The sequence below is a fragment of the Lemur catta genome, chromosome 3, assembly GCF_020740605.2.
Source record: "Lemur catta isolate mLemCat1 chromosome 3, mLemCat1.pri, whole genome shotgun sequence".
NCBI lineage: Eukaryota > Metazoa > Chordata > Mammalia > Primates > Lemuridae > Lemur > Lemur catta.
Window position 1 is genome coordinate 119,903,178 of NC_059130.1, and position 20,545 is coordinate 119,923,722.

General features: G+C 44.6%; 1 protein-coding gene across 3 annotated transcripts in view; it reads right to left on the reverse strand.

Moving 5' to 3' along the window:
* Window positions 1–819: 819 nt before the first annotated feature.
* UBE4B (ubiquitination factor E4B) overlaps window positions 820–20,545 on the reverse strand; it is a 115,986-nt gene continuing 96,260 nt past the window's right edge. For all 3 annotated transcript variants that reach the window (XM_045546177.1, XM_045546179.1, XM_045546178.1), the window contains 7 exons: window positions 20,156–20,282; window positions 18,263–18,407; window positions 12,858–12,992; window positions 9,630–9,821; window positions 3,257–3,431; window positions 2,499–2,645; window positions 820–2,161 (listed from right to left, as the gene is read on the reverse strand). In XM_045546177.1, coding sequence (XP_045402133.1) covers window positions 2,100–2,161; window positions 2,499–2,645; window positions 3,257–3,431; window positions 9,630–9,821; window positions 12,858–12,992; window positions 18,263–18,407; window positions 20,156–20,282 — 983 coding nt within the window. In that variant the 3' untranslated portion in view covers window positions 820–2,099. The remainder of the gene's footprint in view (window positions 2,162–2,498; window positions 2,646–3,256; window positions 3,432–9,629; window positions 9,822–12,857; window positions 12,993–18,262; window positions 18,408–20,155; window positions 20,283–20,545) is intronic.

Below are 20,545 nucleotides of genomic sequence, written 5' to 3' on the forward strand. Positions count from 1 at the left end.
AGTACAGTGGCATGATCATAGCTCACTGCAGGCTTGAACTCCTGGGCTCAAGGGATCCTCCTCCCTCAGCCTCCCAAATAGCTAGGACTACAGGTGCAAGCCATCATGATTGGCTTTATTTTGCTCATTTATAGTCTAATTTTTGCTTTTATATATATATATATTTTAGTTCAAATATGCTCAAGAGTAGACAAAGAGGCTAAGGGCATGGGCTCTGGAGTCCAGACACCTGCTCCTCAACTAATTGGCCAGGTGACACTGGTCAAGTTACCTAACCTCTCCACAGCCTACACTCTGATCTATTTAAAAAACAAACAAACAGAAAACAGAGCTAATAGCACTGTCTTCCTAGAGGATGAAATCATCAATGTCAAGGCCTTTGCACAGTGCCTGGCACACAGGAAATGCTATGTAAGTGCTCACTATTATTTGTTATCATTGTTTGTTACTATTATTATAGGAGCCGGAAGAAACGGCTTTCTAAACTGGAGCGCCTAAGAAAATGCCAATGAAACGGGTTGGACTTGAGTGAGAGTCTTGAAGTTTGGGGAAAAGATATTCGAGGTGAGCTAACCATTGAGAAAGGCAGGAGACTGAAGATGTTTACAAAGCTCAGCCCCCTCAAACCAGCAATGGGGAAATGAGAGCCAAATGTAGCGTCAAGGCTGCCACAAATGAGAAAGTTTTATTTTAAAAATAGCAAGTCCTAATTGGCTCCAGGAAAAACTAATTCACCACATGCAAACTCCTTCGCCTCTTTTTTACCTACCCATCCACCCCCCTTCTTTTTCCAACAGAAAATAAGAGACTCAAAGAAGATTCCTTCTCAATGTGTATCACCATTTATTGTAGTTTGCGTTAGGAATTGAACAGAGGACATTGTCTGTGGAGGGGGAAAAAAGGAAAAGAAAAAAGAATGTTTCTGTAGACTTAATTTCTTCAAAACACTTTATGGTTTCAAATCCTTTTTTACCCCAAGGGAAATTCAAGAATTCAAGTACGTTAAGTAGGGAGCAGTAATACAAAAAGTCTTACGCTTGTGTGTGCGTGTGTGGCTGTGTGTGTGTGTTTAAACAAGCAGACGTGCTTCCACATTTCTTGCACCCTTTTGCTTTGGTAAGGCCAAACCCCAAAGGACACATTGTACAAATGACCCTGCCTCCAACTCACACACTCAAGGGTGGAGAAATTTATTTACCCTTATATGATAACTGTAAAGGTTTCAAACTGTCACATAGCATTAAAAAAACTAACCGTCATCTCTCCCCAAAAAACCCTACGGCATGTAAGTCCTGATACACCTAAACCCCGCCTTTGCTGCAACTGTTCCTTGGATTCCTAACAGGGCTTATGGTAAGGACCAGAGCAACAGGATTCGCTTCATTCACTTGGTTTAGAATAAAAAAATTTAAAAGGGACATTTCAAAAGAAAAAAAAAACTGAAATTCAAATTCTGAAAATATCTTGCCTTTTTTATTAATCATGTCATCTAACACCAATTAAAAAAACAAATATGTGAATATGATATAAAAATACGATCCCAGGATTAACACTTTGTAGCAGGCACAGTTATCTCACAGAATATATGTTTGGAGGGCTGGGGAAAGGAGTTTATTTTTGTTTTCGCTTCTCTTTAAAAAAATCCACAGCAGTGCAAGTAGGGTCAGGAAGGGAGACAGGGGAAAAGATTCTTTAGCAGCAAAATGTCCAAAGTTCTAATCACAATCAAATCAACGGATACTGGATTAAAAAAAAAGATGAAGGGATGCTGCCCAGACCCACTGGCCGTCACTAAAAGATTTCTGCTGCAAAAGCCCCAAATGGTGACATATGAAGGACGTGCTTTATTACACAAGCAACCATAAAGCTTGTCCCTCAAGCTTTTGACCATGTTTGTCACTTAAATATATGTACAGGAATCGGGCTCCTCTTCTCATCGCGTCCTTTCGGCTCTCTAGCGTTTGGTCACTCTGGGTGGGCTCCGGGGTAGTTTGCCACATTTGGCCTCCAACATCTGCACAGCAGCCTCCCCACTGCTGCCGCTCTGCCCGCCTCGCTGGCCTTGGCTGTTTCTAGCAGAGGGTGGGCGAAGGGACGGCTTAATGATCGCTGTTCTGTTTCTCTCTCATCCATGCTTGAATTTGTTCTTTTAGTTCTGGCACTGAGAAAGGAAAAAGAATGGGGGGTTAATCCCCAGAAGGGAGGGCTCTTCCTGAGACATGACGCTTGTAGTTCTGTGCAAGTGGGAAGAAAAGCCCATTCTTCGTCCCCCCCAAGCTGCGGACGGCAGAAGATGTGGGACATGGAAAGGAAGGACTAGATGGCTACAGTGAGAAGGGGCAAACAGCATTTTGTGTCTTTCCCATAAAGAGTGTCATAAAATAGGTAGTTTCTGGATTTGGTAAGTTTCCCCTTTTGATTAATTTCTGACGCACGATTTTGGCTCTGCCTCTTGGTGCTGATGTCAGCACTGCAGCTCACGCTGTGCCCTCCTCTACCTGGTTCCAGCATGCTCTCTGTCAGCGTCTGGCGGTTGAAGGGGTCCGTGGGGGAGTTGAGCAAGTGGCGCAGAATGATGGAGCGGTCCATGACGGTGCCGGAGGGTAGCCGCACCGGGTCAGTCATGAGGGTGTCCATCAGAGGGTCTGCAGAGACAAAGCAAAGCAAACTCTGATCTAATAATAGACACTAAAACTGAAAAGGAAAAAAGAGAGAACAAAACACAGCCCCTCCTACCAGGGAAAAATACATCCAAAGGAATAGCAATCAAACAGCTCCTGCTAGATCCCCGAGTTTAGAAGGAAATCAGCCTCAGATAAAGGCACACACATTGCCTTTTGTAGAGGGAAAGTCCGCTTTTGTCAGCTACTGCTGGGAGGAGGGAACAGAGAAAAAAGACCCAGGGACAGACGCAGCAGTAGGCCCCACAGGCTCGCAGCGAAGACAGCGGGCCCTTTGTCTCCGGACGTCTCGGAATTCTTTGAAAACGTGAATCCTCACTTGCAAAGGCAACCCTGCCCTTAAAATCCTCAGGGTTGTTAAGTGGTTTGAAACCAGGTTAAGGAGGCTTTTTTTTTCTTTTAATTTATAATATGAGCTAAAAATAGGCAAATGTAATTTAAGATTTTAAAGTGCCTCAAAAAGCCAACTACAGCACACTATTAAAAAGTTAGAAGAGAACAGGAAATCCTCTTTTAATGTTATACATTCAAACTGAATCAAAGAATTCAGCAGGAACAGAAGCTGCTCCACTGGCCTCTGAACTCATCGGGAGCGTCGCTGTAGTCGATTTCCGCGCGTGCGTTCTTCGCCACTATCTCCTCGACCTTCTCCGCGAGAAGTTTAAACTTTTCTATCGCTATGGTGGATTTGATCCCTGCCTTCCGCATCTTTGAAATAACTTCTTCGAACAATTCCTTGCTGTAGGATCTCTGCGAATAAGGAAGGGCAACACGAGACATGAATACCTTTTAGGTGGAAAAGGCAAGCTGCAGAAAATATCCCAACTATGATCCATTGTGGATTTTTTTCCTCTAAAAAAGCCCTAAAATTATACATAATTACATATTTTATATATTCCAGTCTTTATCCATTTATAGCCACATAAAATTATGTACTTTTTATACTTATAAATGCATAAAGACTAGAATCCTATGTGCCAAAGTGTACAAGGTCATTCCTTCTGGGGAAGGCTACAGGATTGAAGCAAATGGGGTTTTCTGAATTTTTACAGCTAGCTTGCATTTCTTTTAAAGTTTAAACATTAAAAAGAAGAGGAAATCTAGTCTATTCTAGTCCTTGCAGGGCACTGTGCCCTGAGAGGAGGTGGAAAATTCAGGTCTCTTCCACAGAGGTAAACATGGTAAAAACAGGCCAATATTGTTCATACTCAAAAGGAGCTTTCTCCTATTCACCACCAAGCCTCCCTTAAGATCACTTAGTTCAGCACTATCCAGTGACATCAGACCACCCTGATAAAAGCATGAATGGGCCTAAGAGCAGATGTGATCTATGTGCCCGAGAGGGGGAGGGGTGGATTAGAGGACAAGTGCCCACCACGAACCCAGACAAATTTGGACTTGACGTCTGGCTCTACCAACTACCAGCTCTGCAGTCTTAAGCAAATCCCTAACTCTCCCGAGCCCCAGTTTCTGCAGATGTGAAATGGGCATAGTAATACCTAGCTCGCAGGGGCCTAATTCACATAGTCAATGCTACTACAAACATCAACGTATATCATGTTTTGCATTTATGGCAAAATATTTACGGAAAAAAGCATTGACCACTTGTTGATTTAGAGACAATGACACAAACAGAAGAGGGGAATGATCTATGACAGGGCCACAATCTCTCATCATATCCGGTGACACCAAAGTACTCAGACCCAAAGTAAGTTCCGCTGTTCACCAGGCAAATGTTGCAGCGTTTGTCAAGATCCCACCCCTACAGTGGAGAGAGGTGGGTGCCTGCCTGTCTCTCCTCTAACCCGCAGGACTGTGAGTCTGTACGAATCAGCAAGGTGACACGGGCCAGGGCTGGATGCAGCTGGCCTGTGTCAATCGCGACCCCTGAGCATGCCCTCCCCCAGGGCCCCCAGTGCGAGCTCACACTGTCCACTTCTGTGGGGGCCCAGCACCTGCCTCCCCAGCACTCTCCTCAGCCTGAAGAACTTCTGCCCTCGACCTTAGGAGCTACTTTACTGGGGGACCTAGGGGCACGCTACTGCTCTCCTTTTCAGCTTCTGCTCTGAACAACCTGACTTGTCATTTCTATCTGCGGATTCATATCAACATCTACAGTATGAACTCCTCTTAGTATTTGTGCTCTTTTAGAGCACTGGATTGAAATTCCCCAACCTTTCTTCTTTCTTTTTTCAACTTCAGTTCCTAGGTAAGTGCACATGCTCAATTCCTCTCTCCACACACACCCACGGCCCTCACCAGCCATGCACCTGAGGGAGAGAGGGGACAGGGCGAGGTGGCAGTAGGGTGGCTGGGCCTGGCAAGAATCCTAAAGGCCATCTTCAGAGAACCTCAGTTATGGTTTTCTAAAGCTAAATTACTATCTATATTAATTCTGCAAATACTTTATTCAATGCCTACTTGCTATGAGCCAGGTAAGCCACAGAGGATAACTGGCCAAAAGATTATAGTCAAATGTAGGAAGGGCAGAAATGTACAGGGAATTGTTAAAGGCTGGGGTGGGTGTTGCTATAAACACTACTGGGGCTATTTCACCATGAACTTCTCTTTGCAACAAATACGTATTTCTAAGTCTGTCTGTTATTCTCATTAAAACACCAACCACTCTATTTCTCAAAAGATGAGTTTTTAACCAACTGACTTGTGCTTGCTTATAAATCAGCATCTAAGATACATCAGTGCAGTGGGCATTATTAGAAATTAGGCCCAGTATAGTGGCTCACGCCTGCAATCCCAGCAGTTTGGGAGGGCGAGGTGGGAGGATTGCTTGAGGCCAGGAGTTTGAGAATAGCCTGGGTAACACAGAGAGACCTCATCTCAAAAAAACCCAGAAAAATTACCCAGGTGTGGTGGCGCACACCTGTAGTCCCAGCTACTGGGGAGGCCGAGGCAGGAGGATCACTTGAGTCCAGGAGTTTGAAGTTGCAGTGAGCTATGATGATGTCACTGTACTTTAGCTTAGGTGACACAGCAAAACTGTCTACACACACACACACACACACACACACACACACACACACACACAGTACTTATAATAAGGGGATGTGGCATTCAGTCTCAGAAAGCAGTGCCATCAGTAAATCAACCAAATACATATTACTCAGCTGCTTCTGCAAGTTTGGTGTGATAGGCATCAGAGAGGCAGCATAGACGTTATTTTTGACCTCTAGGATTCTTACAGGGTGGTTACAAAATTAAACATGAAAAAATATCTGCAAATGATATATCAGAGGATATCCATATTATCTGATAACATCTAGCATCCAGACTATATAAAGAACTCTTCCAACTCAACAACAAAACCACGAATAACACAATGAAAAATTAGGCAAAGGACCTGAATAGGCATTTCCCCCAAGAAAACATACAAATAGCCAGCAAGCACATGAAAAGATGTTCAACAGTATTTGTCACTAGGGAAATGCAAATCATAACCACAGTGAAATACCACTTCACTCCCCCTAGGATGACTACTTAAGAAACAAACAAACAGAAAGTTAACAAGTGTTGGTGAGGATGTGAAGAAATCTGAACCCCTGTACATTGTGGGTGGGAATGTCTAGTGGCACAGCAGCTGTAGGAAACATTTTGGCGGTCCCTCAAAAAAATCAAACATGGAATTACCATATGAGCCAGCAATTCCACTCCTAAAAGTATATACCCAAAAGAACTAAAAACAGGTGTTCAAACAAATACTTTTACATGAAGGTTCATAGCAGCATTTGTCACAATACCCAAAAGGCAAAAACAACCCAAATGCCCATCAATGGATGAATGGATAAATTGTAGTATATCCATATAATGAAATGTTACTCAGCCATAAAAAGGAACAGAGGACTGATACATTCTCACATGGATGAACCTTGAAAACACTATGCTGAGTGAAAGAAGCCAGACATAAAAAACGGATTAGTGGTTTCCAGGGGCTAGGGCAAGGGGGACGGAGACAGGAACTGCTTTATGGATATGGCTTTTCCTTTTGGGGTGATACAAATGTTCTGGAACCAGACAGACGTGGTGGTTGCATAACACTGTAAATATACTACATGCCATCAAATTGTACACTGTAAAATGGTTAATTTTATGTTATGTGAATTTGAATTTCACCTCCATAAAAAAGAAAGAAAAAGTTAAACAAGAAAATTAAGCAATAAATTTGTGAGATGCAGACTCGATATTATGGGAGGTTAGAGGAAGGAGTTTAACTCAGGAAAGACTGCATGGGTAAGTGCGACTTCACATGGGCTCTTCTTTATTTTTTTTTTAATGGAAAATGGTGTTAACAGACAACGCTCCATGAACACCGGGTATGCCAGCCTGCCCATGGGATCGGCATCGGCCCGTAAATGCGCGGTCAGTGTGGCCATCAGCACCACCTGAATCAATCCACGATCCCCCATCCTGGGTCCTTGGCTCCTGAGACCAACTCTGTGGTCCATTCCTCTGACAGGGGGGCTGTCCCCTCAGTTTCTAAGTGTCAAGCTCAGTGGCTCTTCATCCGGGCACCTTTTTGTCAACCTTCTGGACACTTATCTTCAGGCCACTCTTGGTATATAGGGCGAGAAACCTCTTAGTTTCTTTCCTTGAAAAGTTGTCGCCCTTTTCTTCCTTTGTCTTCCCAGGAAAACAGGACACACCAAACCAGTCCAAAGCAAGCTAAGATCCTGCCTCCAAAGGAGAAAACAAAATTCTACTCCCTCTCTTCGGGTGCTTTCTAGCCTTCTATCCTGCCATCCTGTGCCAGAACCCTCTGTTAAAACAAGCAGGCAGGCCCGCGGTCGGCTCACGGCAAGCAGAAACAGAAAATGCCCCTGATCAGCACAGACAGCACACTGTGACAGGAAGCAAAAACCCTGCTTAAAATGTGCTTTTCTCTCCGTGTGTCACTGGCACGTGTGTTTGCTTCATGAGTCTGGAAGAACAGGGCCATTCGGATATTCAAGGAGACCCGTGTGCCACTGTGCAGAAACAGCTATCAACGACTCTAGCCAGGTGCCACCATGGGCCACCACTACAATCCATAGGCAGTGGAAATGTTTTCTTGGTCACCAAGCAAAGGCAGCTTGAAGCACTCCTTTGTCACCTGCTCAGTGTTCACTGTCTCGCTGGGTGTGCTGTGCTCATCCACACCGCAGACTATCTGTGTTAGGTTAACTGCTCGTGGCAGCCACAGTGAGACCCTCCGGGAGAGGGAGGAACAGGCCAAACAACTCCCACATCTCTCACGGTGAAGGCGGGAGCTCCCCGGGGACACTGGCTGTATGACTCCATCTTGATCATAGGTAAGCGAGGGTTTCCGTTTTCCTTCTCTCACTACAGACTTCCGTTTATCTTCCATTCCTAAGTCCGTGCAGTATTACACAGTGTAGGCTAGAAAACAGCAGGTATTTTAACATCTCCCCAAAATAACTACAATTTCCTAACCCCCTCATTTGCCACACTACTTTTTATGGAAAAACTGCTCTAGTCAGGCGTCGCTCTGCGAAATGCATCCTTCCGGGATTCACGGTTGTGTGGACGTCAGAGCGGGCACTTACACACACCGGATGGCGCAGCCTGCCACACACTCAGGCTGGGGCTCCCGGGCTCCACACCTGCACAGCACGCACTGCACCAAATGCTGTGCAAAAATGTAACACGATGGCGAGTATCTGTGTGTTGAGACATAACTAAACATAGAGAAGGTGCAGTAAAAATACAGCATTGTAACCTTATGGGACACCATCATATGTGTGGTCTGTCAGTGACAGAAATGCTGTCACATTATGCATGACTGTATGCATTTATCTCCCACTGCAGGCACTTGGTTATAACCTCTTCCCTGGCTTGTATCAAAAAGCACCTACATATGTGAATTTTAGTTCCAAGCAGTCATTAAAAAAAAGTACCTAATATTCTATTTTAACATTATTCCTTTGGATGAGATGTGGGTAAAGAACCTTCTAGAATACCTGAGACATGAATAATATTTGGATAAATAGTGTGAACAAAGATGGAGACACAGAAACAAACCTGGCACTTTCTGGGCATTTTAAGCAGACATCAGAGAGGTCAAAAATACGGGCTCAGGGCCACACTGCCTGGACATAAATCTTGCCTCTATCCCAAACTAACTCTTAGACCTGAGAAAGCTACTTATCTTCTCTCTGCCTCAGTTTCCTCATTTCAAAATGAGGAATTTAACAGAACCCACATGATAAGATTTGGAGAGGAATAAATGAGTGAAAATATGAAAAGCACTGCGATATGGTATACAGTTAATAAACACTGGCCGTTACGACGCTGAGGATGATGCAGAACAGAAGCCCACGGGAGGCAGAGAAAACCTTTATGAGATTACTAGAAAATCACCCGGACACTGGGCAGAGGCCGCTTGGACTAAATCGGCTGCTGTGGAAATGAGCATGTGAAACACTCTGCTCACAGGGGTACACAGCCTAAAGAGAGGGAAGAATGTACAGATAACGAGGACTTAACCCTGGAAGACCACGGCAATGACAGCACCGAGCAGGAGACTTGGGAAGAGGATTTGGACTCCCCGAGAAGATCGGGCTCTTTGGGGAATGTAATGGATTTGTTGAGTAAGGTCCTTGGCAAGATGAGGTAAGAACTCCCCTGAGAAGGATCAGGAGCCTAATCTGCTCTTAACACTCAAAGGAAAACAACCAAGTCATCCTTCTTTACCCCAGACAAGTTTCCCTCCCACTGTGGTCATTATTTCCAGTTACATACTAAAAAATTCTCAAATCACAATTTGAAAAGTATCACCATTTTCCTTCATTTCATGTGGGGAAAATCCAGGGATGGGTGGACGTGTGGTTGCACATTGTCTGTCAGTAAATCCACAGAGAGGTGAATGCAAACGGCCCAGTTCAGCAGCCTGAACCCCAGCCTCGCCCTGAGAGGGCCTTGCTCCGTGGCACTGACCTGGTCGTCAGCAATGGCTTTAGCAAACCGAGCACAGTCCAGCTGTAAGTAAATATCCGTCAGTTGGTCCAACAGCTTCTTTGGTTCAAAGCCGTATTTCTCAGGGTTTTCAACTTTCAGGTCACGGCACTTGGGGCCACAGAGTTGCTGAAGATTAAAGTTCAGCATTGCAGCCAATCGGGGTCCAAGTTCCTAGGAAATCACAGGATAATAGGACAATTCATGCTGTGGAGACAAGTGAAAAGGACCCAAAACTCCCACTTCGGTGGGGGAACAGGAATTGGCTGGATTGCTCTTTAAAGAATCCCTTACATGTGCTGTGCACCAGATGCTGATGGAAGACAACACTGTATTCACTCTTCTTTCCTCCCCATTTCTGATCTGGTAATTCTAATACTTAATGGAATGTTGCAGGCTGATGGAATATGTGTTTATAAATTACCAACATAAGGCCAACCTTTTCTTTAAATTTATGCTTTTAATTAAAAAAAAAAGTATCGTTCCAAATTCATTGGAATGGTACAAGAGAGAATTATTCAAATTCCACCATCATCTGAGTCACAAAAGTTTTTCAGTCTGCTCCTCTAACCATTGCTTCGTGCACTGTTTTTCCATAAATTTCAAAAGTCCCTTGGCCGGGAGCGGTGGCTCACGCCTGTAATCCTAGCACTCTGGGAGGCCGAGGTAGGCAGATTGTTTGAGCTCAGGAGTTCGAGACCAGCCTGAGCAAGAGCGAGACCCTGTCTCTACTAAAAATAGAAAGAAATTATATGGACAGCTAAAAATATGTATAGAAAAAATTAGCCGGGCATGGTGGTGCATGCCTATAGTCCCAGCTACTCGGGAGGCTGAGGCAGGAGGATTGCTTAAGCCCAGGAGTTTGAGGTAGCTGTGAGCTAGGCTGACGCCACGGCACTCTAGCCTGGGCAACAGAGTGAGACTCTGTCTCAAAAAAAAAAAAATATATATATATATTAAAAAAAAAAACAAAACAAAAGTCCCTGACAGTTCAGACAGCATGTGTCATTCTTATTTATCAGATACAGAGTAGAGAAATGAAAAAGAAGAAGATAAAATTTATGTCTTGATTTAGTTTTAAATCTAGCCAGTGAGCCAATGTAAACTTAAATAAAACACCTAGAAAATAATGATAAAATAACATGCAATAATCCCACAAGATGACACAGTACGCACTACAGTTGGGCATCTGTGGCTTTAAGCAAACCTGAATTAGGAAAATCTGGCTTAGACTAGAGAATATTAAAGTATTAAACTATCTGCTTTTGCATAAAGCAAAGTACTCCTGTATTTAATTGTTCAGAAGTTGTGAAATAAAGGAGTGGTAAGAATATGACAGAATTGGTAGTTTTTTTTTAAGTAGGAGAGTTTTGAGCTCGCCAGTAAAGAGGGCGGAAGCAGCACAGCAAAGGACGTAGAAACATCAAAGCAGGTACTGGCACAAGACTGGGGGCAAAAGAACAGGGTCACAGCATAGAGATGGCTCGGGTCTATGAGTAGGACTTAAAAATTATAATTGACATGAAAATACTAGGCTTAGCTTTCGATAGTTTCTGTAACAAATTGAAGAATTTAGAACTAAAATAGGCTGTATGATAGTTTAGTCTACCTTTTAACAATCAAATAGTATCACCACTAGAGTCACTGAACATAAAATAAGAGTTAGAGCAGCGATTGGCAAAATATTATCTGTGGGCCAATTCCAGCCCAACGCCTCCTTTTGTAAATAAACTTTTACTGAAGTACAGCCATGCCTATTGTTTATGTATTGTCTGTGACTGTTTTCAAATTTCAACAGCAAAGCTGAGTAGTTGCAAAAGAGACCATTGGTCAGTGATGCCTTTAAACTGTTAATATTTACTATCTGGCCTTTACAGAAAAAGTTTAAAGTAATTCCATTTTGTGAACCTTTAAGGGAAGCAAATGCCTGAACAGTAAGCTCTGTTTTGTTTCACAGTCCACTGCCCCTGCGCTGCAGTCTGCTTATGACGAGAGATGGGAAGGGAAGGACAGGAAGGGCCTCACCCCTGAGCTGCACACAGCCCAGGGCGTGGCAATAACGCCCCAGCTGGAGGTGACACATGCATCACGTGATGCAGGTAAGGGGGAATGCAGAAAATCGGAGGAAACACGTAGTAAAACTATATTCTATGGTAAAATAAACTTGTCTCCACATAGGCAAAGAACTACTGATCTCAGGTCCCTCTCTTGCCTTCCTTGCTACCCTGTCCTGGCCATGGAAGGTGGTAGAAGCAAAGCAGAGATCTTCAGTTCTGCTGCTCAGTTTCACTTTCAGAAACAGGACCCAGGTCTTAGCAATCATGTCAAGACCAAACATTCCGACTACCTTTGATCTACCATAAACCCTAATTGTGGCTCTCATTAGCCTTTGGCTTCTTGAGTCTAACAAAGCTACATCTTAGAGAACCAAAGATCTTACAGGTTATTAATTATCCTACTTAATATACTTCAATTTCCAACTGATGTTACTATATACTTTTCCTGTAACTAAAATATAGGAATCAATAATGGTAAAAATAGGCCATAATTTCAACACAAATAATCCAATGTACTGTCTAAGCAAAAAGTGAATTAAGTCATCTTGGAAGTGACCCTTCACAGACTATGTAATGACCTTAGACATCTTCACTTAGTCTATCAACAGGGTATTGGGGCCGGGCACGGTGGCTCACACCTGTAATCCTAGCACTCAGGGAGGCAGAGGCGGGTGGATCATTTGAGCTCAGGATTTTGAGACCAGCTTGAGCAAGAGCAAGACCCCGTCTCTACTAAAAAAATAGAAAGAAATTATATGGACATCTAAAAATATACACAGAAAAAAATTAGCTGGGCATGGTGGCGCATGCCTGTAGTCCCAGCTACTGGGGAGGCTGAGGCAGGAGGATGGCTTGAGCCTGGGAGTTTGAGGTTGCTGTGAGCTAGGCTGACGCCACGACACTCTCTCCTGGGCAACAGAGACTCTGTCTCAAAAAAAAAAAAAAAAAAAAAAAAAAAAAAAAACACACACAAAAAGAACAGGGTATTGGGCATCTCTAGTAACATAATTGGGAACAAAATCAGTAACAATTTCACGTATCAGTGACTGTGACACTAAAATTTCCAGGATTTCAACAACTATGAAGGTATAAGCGATAGAGTTTGAACGTGGAATTCAACAGACAAAACGAGCACGGCGCGGTTTCTACTCACAGGCCTGAGGAACGGCTTCTGGACCTGCTTGGTGAGGATGTGGAACATGTCCACGGTTTCCGTTGCCAGGGCCAGATAAGAGCGGGAGACACGCTCGTCCTGAGCAAGCTGAGACTGGCGGGCCTGCTGCTGATCCTAGGCAACATGGAACAGATGCCAGATGAATCTCTGCACTTGTCATCAGCTCCCCACACGCCAAGCATGAGGGAAAAACACAGTCAGCTCGTCACTGGGAAAGTGTGTGGCAGAGCCAGCATACTTACGGAGTGATACAACCACCCACATCAGCAAATTTTCCAGATAACCGAAGTTTATTCCTTTTAGCATCAAGAATGCATTCGGACTTTGAGTCAGGTGACCTTGGTGCATTATTTAATTCTAACAAGCCTCAGTTTCCTCGATGATAAAAGAAGTCACCATGACTTCCATGCAGGATGAAGTAAGTGAACCTAACATAGTACCTGATACACACTGGCACTAATGCTAAAGGGTAGTTCATTTCCCTTAATAAAAACTTTTACTTAGTCATCACTGCTTTAAAACCGTGGGGTGCATTGTGCCGTGGGACTGAGGCCTAGAGGTTTGCTCCAACAGCAAGTACCTGTAGGTTGCTAGGCTTTTTGCATCTTGTCTTTCCCCACTGTCAGGCTGTCACCCCTTACAACTGTCAGCATGTTTACCTCTGGCACCATCCTCCTCCCTCAATTCTACCATGGGCTGGGAGAGGAGACAGTGAGAGCTGTTTTAACTCATGGATAAAATCAGGTGGAGCACTGAAGGCTCAGAAATGGAGAAAATAGAGATCCACTAGCAAAGACTTAAATCCCTCCACCTGCCCCGAGGCCTTTCTTTGTTGGGGAAGGGACACATGGCCTAACAGCTGAAGCTGCCCAGTGAATGCCCTCTTGGTGCTGCAGTCTGTACTTGGGAGAGGTCGCACGGGAATACTAGGTGGCCTGCCTGGTGACCATGGCCGCTTCCTGGTCAAGAATGAGCCTACTGGCTAGGCACGCTGGCTCACACCTATAATCCCAGCATTTTGGGAGGCTGAGATGGGAGGAGCACTTGAGGCCAGGAGTTCAAGACCAGACTGAGCAACATAGTGAGACCCCATCTCAAAAAAGAAAAAAAAAAAAAATGAGCTGGGTGTGATGGCTCACATCTGTAGGCCTAGCTACTTGGGAGACCGAGGTGGGAGGATCGCTTGAGCCCAGGCATTGGAGGCTGTAGTGAGCTATGATTGCACCACTGCACTCCAGCCTGGGTAACAGAGCCAGACCCTCTCTGTAAAATAAAACAAAATAAAATAAAGAATGAGCCTACTGAAATAAAGGCTGTAGCAGGAAAGACACAAGAACAGTCAGGCGGGAACTACCTGTGCGTCTGGGTGTCTCAACCATTCATTAGTAAACACTATCTAGGCCCTTCTATGAGACGGACTCTCTGGTGACAGAGTGCAGAAGAGAGTGACAAGGCTCCCTGCCCTCGTGGAGCTTACATTTCAGGGAAGCCCCGCTTAATAAGCAACACCCAGACAGATACACAATAAGTCTGACAGTGATGACAAAACATGAAGCAGGGTGAGGGCTTCAGGGGACGCCTCTGAGGAGGTGCCTGAGTGGCCACCCGAAGGAAGCGAGTCAGCAAAATCTGGGGAGGAGCGTTGCAGGTACAGGGAAGGTCCACGTGTCAGGGCGAGGAGCAAGTGTGGATGGGGAGTGAATTGAGGGGAGAGCGTCAAAGACGAGGGCAGAAGTGCCGTGGGGCCAGGTCCTGCAGAGCCCTGCAGGCCACACTCACAACTTGGAATTTGACTCTGAGAGAGAAGGGAAGCCTGGAAGGGCTCTGAGCTAAGTGGTGATACTGAGCAAGCTGAGACTTTCATAGCATCCCTCTGGCATGGGCGTGCACAAGGGTAGAGGACCAGAGACCAAACAGTGGGCTACTGCAATAATCCAGGTGAGAAGTGGTCAGATAATGGATTTATTTTAAGATAGAGCCTAGGCTGGGCATGGTGGCTCAAGCCTGTAATCCTAGCACTTTGGGAGGCCGAGGCAGGAAGATCACTTGAGGTCAGGAGTTCGAGACCAACCTGAGCCAAGAGTGAGATCATCTCTACTAGAAATAGAAAAAAAAAAAATTAGCTAGGCGCAGTGGTGCACGCCTGTAGTCCCAGCTATTCGAGAGGCTGAGGCAAGAGGATCAACTGAGCCTATGAATTTGAGGTTGCAGTGAGCTGTGATGGTGCCACTGCACTCTAGCCTGGGTGAAAGAGAGATCCTGTCTCAAAAAAAAAAGGTTGAGCCCAGAGGCACTTGCTGAGAGAGGGAGAGATATCAAGAACAACTCCAAAGTATTGAGCCTGAGCAGTTTGTAGAATGAAGTTGCCATTTACGGAGATTAGGAAGACTCAGGGCAGAGATCCGGAGGGCAACCTCCAGGGCGCAGTTTTGGACAAGTCGAGGTTGAGATACCTATCACATGAAGTAGTGAGGTGAGTCAACATTGGTTATGCAGGTCAGGAGAGATCTGAGCTGGGGAGATGCATTTTGGAATCTTTAGAACATAGAGATTCAAAGCCTCAGAACAGATAAGATCTCCTAGCAGGGATTTTCACCTGGGGCCATCAGGTTATGCGTAGGAGTGGTTGTGGCCACCTGATGACAGGGGTAGGGGACTGTCACTGGTATTAAACAGGCAGGAACCAGAGATGCTAAATGCCCTGCAGCGTATGTGACAGTCTCTCACCATAATGAGTTGCTATTATACCAAAATTACACTATGCTCAAAATTCCAGCTAGTGCCCTCATGGAGAAATGCCAACCTAGAGAGGGAATATGGAAAGAGAAGAGAAGCTCGAGGGCTGAGCGCAGGAGTTCGCCAACGTCCAGAGGTAGGAAGATGAGGAGGAAGGGCCAGAGCAGTGGGAGGTAGGAGGTGACTTCAAAGTCAAAGATTACTTCTGAAACAGCAATTGTTAGGGACTATTGGTGCCTTTTTTCATCCATTAACACAGAAAAATCAATAGTATTTGTTCAGCTGTCTCAGAAAAGCATTGACTCTGAACAAGAGACTGTGCCATAAACCTGCATCCCCGTAAACGTAAGTGGGACACGTAAGCACAGCGAGTGGCACAGAGTGGGTGCCACCGCGGCGAGGGCAGAGTGAGGGTGTTCAGTCACACTGACCGGGGAAGACCAACTCTGAGGGAACATTTGAACAGGGCCTTGCTCGAAGAATAAGAAAGATTTTAACACGTACGAACGGAAAGTAGAGAGTTTTGGACAGAAGGAGTGTCCAAGGCAAGTGACGCAATGGGAGCTGCACATACTGGGCACCTGGGTCAGGCCCGGACTGTGTCCCCTGTTCATTGCTTTCCTGCAAGGAAGGTGTTGTTCCTGATTTATGGATGAGGAAACAGGGTTTAGGAACTCTTTTTTTTTTTGAGACAGAGTCTTGTTGTGTTGCCTGGGCTAGAGTGAGTGCTGTGGCGTCAGCCTAGCTCACAGCAACCTCAAACTCCTGGGCTCAAGTGATTCTCCTGCCTCAGCCTCGTGAGTAGCTGGGACTACAGGCATGCGCCACCATGCCTGGCTAATTTTTTCTACATATTTTTAGTTGTCCAGCTCATTTCTTTCTATTTTTAGTAGAGACAGGTCTCACTCTTGCTCAGGCTGATCTCGAACTCCTGACCTCGAGCTATCCTCCTGCCTCGACCTCCCAGAGTGCTAGGATTACAGGCGTGAGCCACTGTGCCCAGCCAGGAACTTTTAATATATGGCAGTGCTAGTTCCCAAACCCAGGGCACCCAGGACTCCAGAGTTGGGCTCTTTCAGCTATGCCCCATCTGTTTCCCCAGCACGTGGTGAGAGGGCCCGGAAACTGGTCCAGACCTGTGCCAAGTGACCACGTGGGAGGTAAACCCAGAAAGCTCTCTTAGGGCTCCACGGGAGCAGCATGGAGCATCAGGCCTGGGTGACTCATCCTCAGGGAGATGGCGAGCTGCAGGGAGGGTTTCTGAGACACAGTAGCCGAACAGTTGAAGGTGTGTTTAGAAATGAGCATGAGGGGCCGGGCACAGTGGTGGCTCACGCCTGTAATCCAAGCACTATGGGAGGCCGAGGCAGGACGATCGCTTGAGCTCAGGAATTTGAGACCAGCCTGAGCAAAAGCAATACCCCATCTCTACTAAAATTTAAAAAAAAATTAGCTGGGCATCATGGCATGTGCCTATAGTCCCAGCTACTTGGGAGGCCAAGGCAGGAGAATTGCTTGAGCTTGAGCCCAGGAGTTTGAGATTACAGTGAGCTATGATGATACCACTGCACTATAGCCTAGGCAACAGGGCAAGACTCTGTCTCAAGAAAAAAAAAAGAACATGAGGGCACTGGGCAGGAGGGACACCAGTGGGTACCAGTCCAGGACCAAGAAAAAAGAATATGACCACATTATCTCAAGAATATAACCATAACTGGAAAAATGTATAACAAAGTCAACACACTTAGGGAATAATATAATAACCCATGTCAGCAATTTTTCCAGATAACTGAAGTTTATTCCTTTTAGCTCCTGAGGGCATCCAGGAGTGGGATGGCCTGGGCACAGGAGAACCCCAACATCACAGACCCTGGGCAGAGTCCCACGTAGTTTGCGTTTGTAGTGCAGGCACGTTGGCTAGGCTAAGATGTAAAGCTCTCAATAGCTGCGAAAATGAGACTGTGAGGAAGAAAAAGCAGTCCTCCCACTTTGACACGAGAACCCCTTTTGGAAAGTCGTTCTGATTCTGAGCCTGACATCAGGAGCAGAACTAACCAGCAGCTGTCAAGGGTCTAGTAACTGACCAAGGAGCCACCCAAATGGCTGCAGTACGTGTCAGAAAAGGGCAGCATACTGTCATTGGCACGGCACAAATTTCTCACGGAACCTGGCACACCAAGCCTCTTTTCTATTAATAACTGAATATAAAAACCAAGATCAATTCCAAGAAAAAAAACCCCACTAGAATCTTGAGAGATTCACACAGTTGTCTAGAGGAGACTGTATGAACAAATCAAATTCCAGCAGACAGAATTCTAGAGATTTATTTCCTGGTTATATTCACAGATCTTAATATATTCAGATATAAAAGCTCTTCTCCAAAAAAACCCTTTAAAATTAAAAAGGCAGAGAAAGTTTTCAAGACACATTTTGAAAGACTTCGCAACTCATTTCTTAGCTTCGCATAAAATGCTTAAATTTTTTCCTATCACAAACCCGGGATATAAAGTTATAGAAAGAAAATCCCAACAAGTCAGTCAGATCTAATGTCATCAGATTCACAACTGCAGCCCCCAAAGTAAAGCTCTGTCCGTGTCCAAGGGCAGATTCCCTGCAGAGCTGTCCAAGCATCTGGGCTATGTCCTTACCCGGGGCAACTGGTCCCACTGTTCTTTGTTCTTCATCTCTTCTTGAACTTCATGGATCCGCTTCAGAGACTCCAGACTTTCATCGAGCAAAAATGTCGTGTCATTTATCAGCATGTTTATATAGCGAACAAACTGCTTCCCAGAACTGAAAAAACAATTGTGTTGTACATGGTCATATATATCCCTGAAGCAAAACGCCACTAACTGCACAGCCCAAAGAAAATGAGCCTCTACCCAGAATGCCAACCATCTCATCCAAAAGACTGCCCACGCTGGCACAAGTCAGATATTGTGGAGTTCAACGACTATCAAATCTCTATGTAGATTGTGTTATTCTTTTAAATTAATTGTGATAAGCTCATTCCAATGGTGTTCTGGAGCCACCTTGCATGGCTCACGAGAGACAAGTGCTGAATATTCCAGAATTTTGTGAGCTGATTCCCCCAGCAGCTTAAATTTGGCAACAGTGGAAATATTCACACCATGGAAAACCAGCAAATGCTGCGTCCCCCCGCACCCCAAAGCAGGTTTACCAGCACACTCCTGGCTCGTTCCCTCATTGTTTTTAAGCAGAGAAAACACACTTCCAGACTAGAAAAGGAAATATGCTTACGCTCACCAAGACACAAAGAAAACACAAATAATTACCCACATATAAGAGACGAGGAACTTCTCATAAAGTTATTCCTATCACAAAGAAACACACATTAAAGAAAAATGGGAACGTGCAATATTGATAAAGGTATTAACCTACTTTATAGAACTTGAAGCTTCCAATCTAAGGAATTGTGCTGTAGCTGATGTTATAATGAGGGACTTGTTGGTGAACTGCAATAGCCTGACCTGCCTCTGTTGGACTCTGGAACTTCCAGGTTAGTAGAGAAAAGAGAAGCTACACTTCAGGATTTACAACTACGTAATCAGGGGCTGGTAAGCCCACGACTGGGCAAAAGAAGTTCCTGCACACAAGGACGGGAGGCCTCTATGTGAGGAGCATGGAAAGTTCAGGACGAGCACTTCCAGTCAGCACCACACAGATCCAGCACGGGCCGCCTGGTGTCCCAAGCTCGTGCCAGGCTTTTGTTGGAACATGATTCTGATTATAAGAGCAGTTCGTGGAAACAAAGAATTAACTTAAAGAGTTTACTCCACAGAAAGCTATCTAGGAAATGGTTACTCCACTTGTAACATGTATATTATTGACTAATAATTCAGAAAACAAGAGATAGCTAGACCTGATCAAAGATCTAACATGGGTCACAAAAGATCCAAGTAGATGGGATAAATTTTTTCTGAAGAATAATTCAAGAGTTCAACATTTTGTATCTAGCTTTCTTTTTTAAGCACTGACAGATAATTTAGACAGAATTACTAATGTCCAGGTTTAAGCAGTCACTCAAATTTCAGGTAGGTATACAAAAAGTCCTTAATTAAAGTTTAAGGTTTTACTACAAAGAATGACACTCTGAATGACAACCCTAACCTAACTGCTTCTAAATCTAAAGTCCTCCTAACATTCCTAATTCCAAAGCTTGGTGTCAAGTACAAGAGTGTAAGATTTCATTTCAGTCATTCTGACAACTTCATTTATTTAATACCATAATCATAGAAACACCAAGAACACTTACCGCATCATGTCAGCACATTTATAGGATCTTTCTTTATATACACCACCCCCAAAGTACCTCAGAAAAATCTAAAATTCAGCAGTATCTTTCAAGCACAGCCATTTGGATAACCCTGTTCACATTTAGCAGTACCTCCTGGTAAACTTAAAGGAGGCTGAGACCATCCACACAGTCAACAAGAACGCAACTGTGAAAGCTTTTAAGTGGCAATCCTACCTGTGATTTGCAAGGGAGCAAGCTGTGACATTAAGGGCCCAATACTCACTTGAACTCCTCCATAAAGGTGCCGTGGTGAGCTATGTTTTGCCAAAGGCTTTTAAAAATGGTGCTAATGTGATAGCGAATTGTGAACTTGTCATAGAACTCACTGGTGGCTCCCGTATGCTCGACATCTAAAGAGGAAAGACAAAGGGACTGAGGGATATGCACTTTCTTACCATTCCAAATGCAGTTACTGCAGCAACAATGATAGAGTCAATAAAAATCTGCAAAATCAGGGATCTGGTAAAGTTGTGCCTCTCCCAGCCAGGTAAAGCAGGAGAGAAAGGATGGTTTTAAAGACAAAAGTTTCACAATGAAGATGCGGCAATGACACAGTACCACAAAGAATTGGGCTGGGAAAACTGGTATCATTAGGACAGCATCAACTTAACAA